The sequence below is a fragment of the Eumetopias jubatus genome, unplaced genomic scaffold, assembly GCF_037043125.1.
Source record: "Eumetopias jubatus isolate StellerSeaLion01/CBP00866 unplaced genomic scaffold, mEumJub1_p1.0 scaffold_3, whole genome shotgun sequence".
Lineage (NCBI taxonomy): Eukaryota > Metazoa > Chordata > Mammalia > Carnivora > Otariidae > Eumetopias > Eumetopias jubatus.
In genome coordinates this window covers 21,893,087-21,905,550 of record NW_028274809.1, presented here as the reverse complement: position 1 = coordinate 21,905,550, position 12,464 = coordinate 21,893,087, and the positions used below count along the sequence as shown (strand labels likewise).

Sequence of the window (12,464 nt, the reverse complement as noted above, 5' to 3'; positions counted from 1 at the left end):
TGGCCGAGGTTGAAGAGGTTGCTGCCTGTGTTCTCCTCAAGGATTTTGATGGATTCCTGTCTCATATTTAGGTCTTTCATCCATTTTGAGTTTATCTTTGTATATGGTGTAAGGAAATGGTCCAGTTTCATTCTTCTGCATCTGACCGCTCAATTTTCCCAGCACCATTTGTTGAAGAGACTGTCTTTTTTCCATTTGATATTCTTTCTTGCTTTGTCAAAGATTAGTTGACCATAGAGTTGAGGGTCCATTTCTGGGCTCTCTATTCTGTTCCATTAATCTGTGTGTCTGGTTTTGTGCTAGTACCATACTGTCTTGATGATTACAGCTTTGTAATAGAGCTTGAAGTCCGGGATTGTGATGCCACCGGCTTTTGTTTTTCTTTTTCAACATTCCTCTGGCTATTCAGGGTCTTTTCTGGTTCCATACAAATTTTAGGATTATTTTTTCCATTTCTTTGAAAAAAGTTGATGGTATTTTGATAGGGATTGCATTAAATGTGTAGATTGCTCTAGGTATCAAAGACCTTTTAACAATATTTGTTCTCCAATCCATGAGCATGGAACATTTTTCCATTTCTTTGTGTCTTCCTCAATTTCATTCATGAGTATTCTATAGTTTTCTGAGTAAGATCCTTTGCCTCTTTGGTTAGGTTTATTCCTGGGAATCTTATGGTTTGGGGTACAATTGTAAATGGGATTGACTCCTTAATTTCTCTTTCTTCTGTCTCATTGTTAGTGTATAGAAATACAACTGATTTCTGTGCACTGATTTTATATCCTACCACTTTACTGAATTCCTATATGAGTTCTAACAATTTTGGGGTGGAGTCTTTTGGGTTTTCCACATAGAGTTTCATGTCATCTGCAAAGAGTGAAAGTTTGACTACTTCTTTATGGATTCGGATGCATTTTATCTCTTTTTGTTGTCTGATTGCTGAGGCCAGGACTTCTAGTGCCATTTTGAACAGCAGTGGTGATAGTGGACATCCCTGCCGTGTTCCTGATCTTAGGGGAAAAGCTCTAGGTTTTTCCCCATTGAGAATGATATTCGCTGTGGGTTTTTCATAGATGACTTTTATCATATTGAGGTATGTACTCTCTATCCCTACACTGTGAAGAGTTTTAATCAAGAAAGGATGTTGTACTTCGTCAAATGCTTTTTCTGCATCTATTGAGAGGATCATATGGTTCTTGTTCTTTCTTTTATTTATGTAGTGTATCACACTGATTGATTTGCGGATGTTGAACCAAACTCGCAGCCCAGGGATAAATCCCACTTGGTCGTGGTGAATAATCCTTTTAATGTACTGTTGGATCCTATTGGCTAGTATTTTGGTGAGAATTTTTGCATCCATGTTCATCATCTTGTTTCTTGAGAAAGGCTTGTATTGCTATATACTTTCCTCTTAGGACCGCCTTTGCTGCATCCCAAAGGTTTTGAACAGTTGTGTTTTCATTTTCATTTGTTTCCATGAATTTTTTTAATTCTTCTTTAATTTCCTGGTTGACCCCATTCATTCTTTAGTAGGATGCTCTTTAGCCTCCATGTATTTGAGTTCTTTCCGACTTTCCTCTTGTGATTGAGTTCTAGTTTTAAAGCATTGTGGTCCAAAAATATGCAGGGAATGATCCCGATCTTTTGGTACCGGTTGAGACCTGATTTGTGACCTAGGATGTGATCTATTTTGGAGAATGTTCCATGGGCATGTATTTGAGTTCTTTCCAACTTTCCTCTTGTGATTGAGTTCTAGTTTCCAAAGCACTGTGGTCTGAAAATACGCATGGAATGATCCCTATCTTTTGGCACCAGTTGAGACCTGATTTGTGACCCAGTATGTGATCTATTCTGGGGAATGTTCCATCAGCAGTTGGGAAAAATGTGTATACTCTTACTTTAGGATGGAATGTTCTGAATATATCTGTGAAGTCCATCTGGTCCAGTGTGTCATTCAAAGTCCTTGATGATCTTCTGCTTAGATGATTTGTCTATTGCTGTGAGTGTAGTGTTAACAACCCTTACTATTATTGTATTATTATCAATGCGTTTCTTTGCTTTTGTTATTAATTGCCTTATGTAATTGGCTGCTCCCATGTTAGGGGCATAAATATTTATAATTGTTAGATCTTCTTGCATTCAGTTCTGGATAAAGACTGCTCTGAGTGTATAAGGCACAGAGCCAGAAAGTGCAGGGGGCATGGGCTGGTGGCAATGGGAGCGCTCATCTCTATCAGCTGTTGGATAGACCCTTTAATTATGATATAGTGTCCTTCCTCATCTTTCATTACAGTCTTTAGTTTAAAATCTAATTTGTCGGGTGCCTGGGTGGCTCAGTTGGTTAAGCGACTGCCTTCGGCTCAGGTCATGATCCTGGAGTCCCGGGATCGAGTCCCACATCGGGCTCCCTGCTCAGTGGGGGGTCTGCTTCTCCCTCTGACCCTCTTCCCTCTCATGCTCTGTTTCTCATTCTCTCTCAAATAAATAGAATCTTAAAAAAATAAAATAAAATCTAATTTGTCTAACATAAGGATTGCTACCTCAGCTTTCTTTTGATGTCCATTAGCATGATAAATGGCTTTCCACCCACTCACTTTCAATCTGGAGGTGTCCTTAGGTCTAAAATGACTCTCTAAAATGACCAAATATCATATGAGCAGGTCTTGCTTTTTTATCTGATCGGATACCCTGTGTCTTCTGATTAGGGCATTTAGCCCATTTACATTCAGAGTAACCATGGAAAGATATGAATTTAGTGCCACTCTATTACCTGTAAAGTCACTGTTTCTTTATATTGACTCTGTTCCTTTCTGGTCTATGTTACTTTTGGCTCTCTCTCCGCTTAAACGATCCCCTTTAATATATCATACAGGGCTGGTTTAATGATCACAAAGTCTTTTAGTTTCTGTTTGTCCTGGAAGCCTTTTTTCTCTCCTTCTATTTTGAATGACAGCCTTGCTGGATAAAATATTCTTGGCTGCATATTTTTCTCATTTAGCACCCAGAATATATCATGCCAGTCCTTTCTCGCCTGCCCCGTCTCTGTGGATAGGTCTGCTGCTAGTCTCATGTTTCTACTCTTATAGGTTATGGACCTCTTGTCCTGAGCTCCTTTCAGGATTTTTTTTGTCTCTGAGATTTGCAAGATTCACTGTTATATGTTGAGTTGTTGACCTATTTTTATTGATTTTGAGGGGGTTTCCCTGCGCTTCCTGGACTTGAATGCCTGTTTCCTTCCCCAGATTAGGAAATTCTCAGCTATAATTTGCTCCAGTATACCTTCTGCCCCCTTCTCTCTTTCCTCTTCTCCTGGGATCCCAATTATTCTAATATTGTTTTGCTTTATGGTATTACTTACCTCTCGAATTCTCCCCACATGATCCAGTAGTTGTTTATCTCTCTTTTCCCCTGCTTCTTTATTCTCTATCATTTTGTCTTCTATATCACTAGTTCTCTCTTCTGCCTCATTTATCCTAGCAGTTAGAGCCTACATTTTTAATAGCCTTTTTTTATTTCAACTTGATTAGATTTTAGTTCTCTTATTTCTCCAGAAAGGGATTCTCTAGTGTCTTCTCTGCTTTTTTCAAGCCCAGCCAGTATAATCGTATTTTGAACTCTAGTCCCAGCATCTTACTTATTATATCCATACTGATTAGGTTCCTGGCAGTCAGTACTGCCTCTTATTCTCTCTTTTGGGGTGAGTTTTTCCATCTTGTCATTCTTGCAGAAAGTGGTCGCTTTTCTATTTGTAGGATCTAGCAATTCTTCTCTTAGATCTCCGGTTTAGTCTGCAGGTGCTCAGAATGATTTGATAGCTATCTAGCTGAATTCCTAAGGGACCAGACAAACTAAGGTCTCCTACTTCTCACCATCTTGGACTCCTCACAAATGTGATCTTTTGATATTGTATAATGGACTGTGTGTCAACATCTAGAAGATTTCCATAACTCAGTGGACAAGTGATTCCCAAAAGAACAATAACTATGTCACAAAATCATCTGTGGGTGAAAGATGCAGTCAAAGTGCAAGAAAGACCAGTGGATTTTATTTTATTTTTTAAGATTTTATTTATTTATTTGACAGAGAGAGAGAATGAGAGAGACAGAGCATGAGAGGGGAGAGGGTCAGAGGGAGAAGCAGACTCCCCGCAAAGCAGGGAGCCTGAAGTGGGATTCGATCCCAGGACTCCAGGATCATGACCTGAGCCAAAGGCAGTCGCCCAACAAACTGGGTCACGCAGGTGCCCTAGACCAGTGGATTTTAATGTAACAGAGTACAACAGATTCACTGACATGGTTTGAGATCAATCCACATTGCAACCTATCTTTACGAAACAGCCACTTGTCAAATATCAAAGAATATCATCCCCAATTATCTAAAAAGACTGTTAAAAATGTTCCTCCCTTTTCCAACTGTGCATGTACATGAACCTGGATTTCTTCATATGCTTTAAACAAAACAACATACAGCAGTGTATGGAATGCAGACACAGAGGTGAGCATCCAGCTGTATTCTGTTAAGTCATCCATTTGAGATTTAGGAAAGTGTAAAGCAAATGCAAAAATGGTTTTCTCTTGCTTTTTAAAGCACAGCAATTTTTCATTCAAAATGTTATTTATGTTAACATGTAATGCCTTTTTACTATTATTTTAAATGAACTGATAACTATTTCTTAAACTTCTCAATTTTGATTTCTATACAGTAAATAGAGATAATATACTCTCTCTCTCTTTCAAATAAATAAATAAAATCTTTAAAAAAGGGGGGGGAGGCGCCTGGGTGGCTCAGTCATTAAGCGTCTGCCTTCAGCTCACGTCATGAGGGTCAAGGCTGAGATCGCGCCCCGAGTCAGGCTTCCTGCTCGGTGAACCTGCTTCTCCCTCTCTCTCTGCCTGCTGCTCCCCTGCTTGCGCTCTCTCTCTTTCAAATAAATAAATAAAATCTTTAAAAAAAAAGAGAGATAATATAGTTCACATAAACAAAGGGAGTGTTCTGTCCCAAATAAAAATTTAATCATATCATCCCCTTGATTAAAATCTTTTAAAACCCTTCTCAGTTTTCAGAATAGAAATCCAAACACCTTGCTTAAAATGGTCCATCAAATGTCTGATTTAACAGTATCTTCCAAAAAACTTAATATGCAAAACTATTTTACTTCAAGAATTCTAGAAAGTTACCCCTGACACAAGAGTGCACGTCTGTGTTCAAGGATTTCACTGCAGAATTACCACAATATTGAAAATATAAATGGAATCTAAATGTGCAACAGTGGAATCTAATGAAATGTATCATGGTATATCCATAGCATGTTGCAGAATAGCACACCGAGTAGAATCCCAATTTGTAAAAAGGTCAGTAAATACGGGTCTTTTGGGGTATGCCTAGTAAATTTCTGGAAAGACATCAAAATGCCAATGAAAGCTAGTTTAGAAATTAGAAAACATTTTCTTTTAAGAGTTTTATGGTTTTGCCTTTACATTTAGCACTTTAATATATCAGAAAATTATTTTGTATGTGGCATGAGATAGGAGGCCTAATTTATTTCTAATTAAACAGCTAATTGCCATAAGATTTATGCTAAATGGCCAATCCTTTCCTCACAGATTTGAAATGCTGATTTTATCCTATTAAACTCCTCATGTATACATGGTACTGATATAGGACTGCATCTTGTTCCACTAAATTTATTCTATTTCAGTGCCAACACCAGATATCCTAAATAAGTATAGCATTATAATGTATTTTGATATTGGGAAGGTCAACCCCCCCAATTATTCTTTTTCAAAACATTTTTTGACTGTTTTTGCATTAATATTTTTCTAGACAAACTTTAGAATCAGTGTGTTTAATTCCCAAACTATACTAAATGTATGCATTAGTTTAGGGAAACATGGTATTATTTATTTTTATTTTTTATTTTTTTATTAAAGTACAGTTGACATACAATACTACATTAGTTTCAAGTGTACAACATAATATCTCACAACTCTATGTTATGCTATGCTCAGTACAAGTGTAGCTACCCTCTGTCATCAAACAAAGGGAAACTTGATTTTAATAAAATAGATTCTCTCCATTGAGGAATATGACATGTTTCTACTTATTCTTTTTTTTCTGTGCTTCAGGAATAAATTTCTTGTCATTCAGCGCTAAGTTTATGCCAGGTATTTCCATTTTTATTAGTATTGTAGAAAAGATATCCTTTTTTCATTGTATTTTAAGACTGATATTGCTGGCCTTTAAGAAAGCTACTGATTTCTACATACTTAAATCTGGCCACCTTACAGAAATCAAGTATGGAACTTCACATAGCCATCATCACCTGATTTGGCTTAGGGTCCTGTGTACCAGCAAAGGCCATGTGATAAGATAACATAGCTGAAAAGTGCAGTGAAATAAAACCATGCTGTTCTTAATTCACACTGCATTCAGTTCTGGATAAAGACTGCTCTGAATGTATAAGGCACAGAGCCAGAAAGTGCAGGGGGCATGGGCTGGTGGCAATGGGAACGCTCATCTCTATCAGCCAACCAGATTGTGTAAAAAGGATACCAAATGTTCCAATTTTCCAAAGTACAAATGAAAGCAACTGGAATCAATGTTAGAAATATACATTACCTCCTCAGGAACTCCAATTCGCTTCGCTGGGATTCTCATAAAGGAATTTCCAAATAAGTCTTTTGCCAAAGGACCATAGTTGTCGATAGCAGTTGGGGAATAAATAACTCCCTAAGTTTAAGAATAAAAAAAGAACAAAATAAAGTACATAAAACTAAATTTTAAAATGACAAAGACATCAAGGCAGTCATTGACCAATGCCAAAAAGTGGGTTAAGTTTAATTAGAAAAGTCAACATTTTTTTTTCTTAAAGATTTTATTTATTTGACAGAGAGAGACACAGCGAGAGAGGGAACACAAGCAGAGGGAGTGGGAGAGGGAGAAGCAGGCTTCCTGCTGAACAGGGAGCCCAACGTGGGGCTCGATCCCAGGACCCTGGGATCATGACCAGAGCCGAAGGCAGACGCTTAATGACTGAGCTACCCAGATGCCCCGAAAAGTCAACATTTCTAATATTAATTTTTCTCAATATCCTCAAACATGATTACAAATGGATTCTCTGAATGCTCATTTTGTCACCCCTTCTCTCTTAATAGCCAGCCAAGCCCTACATTTTTCCTGAAAATATGTGTTTTTCCAAAAACATAATTAAATGGATAGATGAGAGGGGCACTTAAGTAGGAAAAGGGGGATAGGGGAGTCTATTCTATCTTCCACCAGGTTTCTCTGCTTTATGACAGAAGCCTGGGCTGTGGTTCCGTGAGACTTAGAAAATGCAATGTTTTCATTATGGTGAAATCACAGATAAAATATTTGAATCCAATATAAATAAACTAAAATTTTAATTGTTTGGGAATTCTTTTATTTAGCTTTTACTAGCTTTCAAGTATGTTGCCAAGACATTTTCTCTTCACTTCTAATCAATCTTTAACTTGGAATTAGACCTTAGTTTTTTTCTCTCTCTCCTAATGAAGCATTAATGATACACCAAGAAATAACAAAATAATCTGGCAAATATTCATTCTGTAAAGCAGTGGTTCTCAATCTTCACTGTGCATTTGAATTTCCTGGGTGGCTTTTAAAAAAACAGCAACATCTAGACTCCATAGTTTAGAGTCAAGCTTACATATCAATATTTTTTAAACATTTCATCAATAATTCTAATATATTGTCAAGATTGATAATCATTGGCTTAATGTAACCTTCTTGACAGTCTAGTTGTAAATCAAAGCATACTTCTTTCCAATTTTATCTATTTTTAAAAGCCAATCTTTTTTAGTATGCATGCATATTAACAAATACCTCCATCGACAATACAAATGGAATCAGAAAAGCACAATTTGTCAACAGCTTTCATACGGAACAGTTACTTACAGGGGCAACACAGTTGATCCTTATTCCACTGCTGGCCCATTCCACAGCTAAGGATTTGGTGAGGTTGTAAACCCCTGCTCTGGCAGCTCCACTATGCCTTTAAAAGACAAAACATAAAAATTACAATCAGCTTCCACTGAATGTTTCTCTTGTTAACTAAACTGACAGGTATGTCAGTGACCTGTCAGACCCCCACAGACATATTCTTGTTGAGTCTGTCTTTTGGAGTCCTTGTCTGAACAGTGGGAAAGAAGTGGGTCCTTCAATGTTAAAGCCAAAACACAAAAACACAGCTCTCTGATAGTCAAACAAACCTTACATTACAGGCACACATAAGACCCTCCAAACACCATGACCATAAGAGAAATATTTTGAAGATCTTTTATTATGTAGAAAAAGTAAGAAGTTGGTAATTTTGAGGGTTACAAGTGTGGTTATTTTTTAAATCAATTTTAGATGATAAGGGATAAGAAATTTATATATTGGGCTAAAAATAGTATCAATAGAATTTCTAGACACACCAAAGTTGAAGTAAATTTTAATACATTTCCAGATAAGTTCAAAATAGTTAGGTCTGCATCTAGAGGGGGTCTTATGCACAAGGTACAGATACACTGTGGCTTAGAATTTCTAATTATAAGGTCGTTGGCACCAAGTATGTGAGAGCTGGGGTCAGATCCACCACTCACTAGAGAAGACCTACAGAGTCCAACCTTCTTAAAGAAAACCCATCTCTGTCCCAGTGTTGGCTGCAGCAACCCTGGTGGGACTCCAGGCAGCAGCCAACTATTTTGTCAGAATTACCCAAGTAACTCCATCACCATCAGATGTGGCCACAACTTCTGTTGCTACTGCATCCAGCAGTCCTGAGTTGATCTACAGGACACGTTCCCTTGCCCTGCCTACTGCCACCAATGCTAAGAGGGGTCCCAAAGCAACATTCAGCTGGGAAGGATAATGGAAATTGCCAGGCTTCTCCACAACACAAGGAGCAAGAGGAAGGGGCAGGAACAGACATGCTTATGTAGAAGCACAATCAAGCCCTGACCCTCTTCTGTGAGGAGGACCTAGAGGTGTTTGTCCCCTTGCACTCAGTGCCCTGATCACCAGGGCCACCACATGAGGTCCTGCCTCTCATCATAGGAAAAGGCTCAGCAGTATGTTGAGCCCCTGAAGAAGCAAGTGGCAGACGTTCAGAAACTGGTAACCACCCAAGAGAGAAAGCCACTAGAACTGAGAGACAGCAGTGGAAAACCAGAGACAGAAATTACTGAATTTCGGCATCTGAACCAATTTGTTGAACATGAGCAAGAGGCAGATGAAGAGCAACAGAATATGCCACTCCAAAATATGATAGTAGGAGCTCAGGACATGCCACCCAAAATATGCTGTTTTGATATACTATTTTGAGCTGTATACACTTGAAAATAGCAAATGCAGGGAGAAGCTTTCTCTGAACTCCCCTTATCTGCCTAAAGATAGACTGGGTTCCACCAAAAGGAACTCAATTACCATAAATCCCCTCCCCAAGGGTTTCATCAACCAGGGAAGATTGCCTCTGGTCACAAGTATAAAGACTAGAAGTTGACACCACAACCCAGAAACACTCTGTCACAAACTACCATACTTCCCATCTATTCTTCCAAGGGGCCCATGCATCTTTCCTAAAAATCATTTACTCTCTTCTATGAGGCCTCCATCTCTCCTCCCTTTCCTTACTAAGATAGTGGTTCAGTCTGAGTTCTAAGCCACTCAGGGAAGCTACTTATTTTCCCCTGGGTTTCTCCCACATATACATGATGTATACATATGAATAAAGTTGTTTGTTATGGTCTTGTTAACTTCTTTTATTACACGGGTCTCAACTAAGAGCTCAGAAGGGTAGAGGGAAAATTCTTTTTCCTCCCCTACATAGTTTTCTCAAGCTTCACAGTTGAAGAGAAGGACATTCAGCAGAAACTTAATGCAAACATAACAGCATGTTCAGACTGCATTTCCATACTCAAAGATCTACCAGAGAAGGTGACGGAGAAGGGTGTGATGTCAGAAGTGAAATTGCTGGTGAAGGTCAAGAGCATCTGCAACAGGTGTGAGAGCCTGAGGCCCCTGCTCTCCATCCTTTCCAGTTAAGGAAAGAAGGATGCGGTCTTCCTCCATGGTATTCAGCTCTGTATAAAGTTATTCGAGAACTGAAAGAAGTTCCTCTGGATCCCAAAACAGCAAATCCTAATCAGCTGATCTCTGAGGATAAAAAACAACAATAACAACAATATAATAACCCCCCCCAAAAAACTGTGACATTTGTGAAGAAAAAAGCAAAGAGTTCATCCAAATCCAGAGACTTACAGCTTATCTAGTACTTTGTTCTGAAGGGCATTCCTGGATGGTCCAGGTGGATGAGAAGCCTGAATGGACCAACGGGGTTTGTAAAGACTCCCTTTCCAGAAAGGGAAAGTGGTTCCCATCGGAACAGAATAGATGCTAGACAATCCAGCTTTGGAGTGATGACTAGGTCACATGAAGTGCTGTTCCAGTCACTCTTCTTCTAAAGGAAAAGCCCAGAGGGACTGACATTTGAACTGTGAGTTGACTGAGATTATATGTTACCATTTCCATGACAAGTCTCACAACTGTTCTTTCAATGACCAATTTCCTTAAGTACTAAGGCCTTATTTCTGTATCAGACATGATTTAAAATCTCTTACAATCTGTGCAGGAACAGATTATGAGTGATAAACTGTCTTGAAGGCTGTCACACTGCTTCATTTTCTTCCTCTAATTTATAAACAGGAGGCAGAAGGATGCACAACTCTTCAGTGAATATAGCACTAACCAATGTTTTCAATGCATCTACAACTTAAACACATAAAATCATACAATATACGCTCTTATTCATCAGGCCTTTTTCACTCAGAATAATTATTTTGAGATTCATCCATGTTGTTGCATGAGTTAATAATTCATTATGTCTTATTTCCAAGTAGTAGTCTGTTATATAGATATACCACAGTGTGTTTAGTCATTCACCCACTGATGGCATTTGAGTTACAAACTGTCCATGGGAGACATGAGTTGCTTTTTTGACCTATCTTTTGCCCTCATAATTATTTTTTTTAAGAGTTTATTTATTTATTTGACAGAGACATAGAGAATGAGCACAGATAGGCAGAGCGACAGGCAGAGGAAGAGGGAGAAACAGGCTCTCCACTGAGCAGCGAGCCCGATGTAGGGCTCGATCCCAAGACCCTGGGATCATGACCTGAGCCCAAGGCAGACGCTTAACCGACTGAGCCACCCAGATGCCCCTGCCTTCATAATTACTGACAGTGACCCAAAAGATCAGCAGCTCAGACCAAACCCCCCTGCACAGATGTAATGAAAAATAGACTAGCCTCAGACAACATTAAGAAAAATGTGCCAAGACAGCAATACAACTCAAACATACACACAAGATATCCAGATAGCCTTTCAACAAATCAAAAGATGCTCCACTGAGAATACCATTTCTTGACCATCGGAGTTGTCCAGAAGTTGACAACACACATTTTGGGTCAGGCTCTGGGGAACACGTACTCTCATACTTTGCTGGTTGGAAAATAGCTAAAAGTATGCATTTACCCTTCACCTTCACCTAGCAATCGCACTTCCAGGATCTACCCTGAAGATACAACTCTACAAATATGAAATATGTACAGTGTTATTCACTGCAGAATTATTTGTAATGCAAAATGTAGAAACAATACAAATCTCTATTAAGTTTGAGCTATTACATGCACTTGAAAAGAGGAATATGAAATCTGTAAGTCCATAATAGTGGTATACCAAAAAATTTAATAATAATAATGATAATAATAAATATATAAAGAAGGAAATTTTTGCAGAAAAGTCTTTTTATGGAAGAATATCAGCTAATAAATACAGAAGCAATTATGAAACCAGAAAAATCAACATCTTCTCACCCTAATGTAATAAGTGATTCAGGTAAGAATCAACAATGTTTGCAAAATCACAATGGCAAACAGGATATTCATGCAGTGCCAAAATATCACCCTGCAGGTTACAGATTACATATTACTAATAAAGGAATTCAGGTCACTGTCTTACTTGGTTAACAGGTTATCTCTGGGATGAGAAGGTATAGAGCACTCAACTTTGTACCTTATACAGTTTTATATATATGTAAAAACTAGCATGCTTTGTTTTTATAATGCTAAGATAGGTCTATTTCATAAGAAGAAATATTCTATGTTGGAAAATTTTTAAAAAATTTTAATAAAAAAAGGGGAAGGAATCAGAACTTATAAAAGATATGAAAGAAATCAGCAAAATGAATTTTTTGTAAATCAGACTTTTTAACAGCTAAACGTGTGGTTTTCAAGTAGCTTCCTGGCACACTGTTTTTCTTTGTTCTTTTAGATTATTACTAAAGAATCTACTGAGCCAGTAGGCTAAATTAGTTCACTGATTGACTTTTTTTTTTTAATCTATTTCCAACATAAAAATTTACCAAAATCAGAATAAGAGTCAAATATGTC

At 38.0% G+C, this 12,464-nt stretch overlaps 1 protein-coding gene and 1 pseudogene across 2 annotated transcripts in view; one reads left to right on the top strand and one right to left on the bottom strand.

The window, feature by feature from the left end:
* The window catches only part of PECR (peroxisomal trans-2-enoyl-CoA reductase), a 29,310-nt gene that overhangs the window by 8,654 nt on the left and 8,192 nt on the right, over positions 1–12,464 (bottom strand). For both annotated transcript variants that reach the window (XM_028112113.2, XM_028112114.2), the window contains exons 5-6: positions 7,930–8,026; positions 6,616–6,726 (exon numbers count right to left, since the gene is read on the bottom strand). In XM_028112113.2, the coding sequence (XP_027967914.2) occupies positions 6,616–6,726; positions 7,930–8,026 (208 nt within the window). The remainder of the gene's footprint in view (positions 1–6,615; positions 6,727–7,929; positions 8,027–12,464) is intronic.
* On the top strand, positions 8,524–10,193 carry LOC148164670 (tripartite motif-containing protein 75-like; annotated as a pseudogene).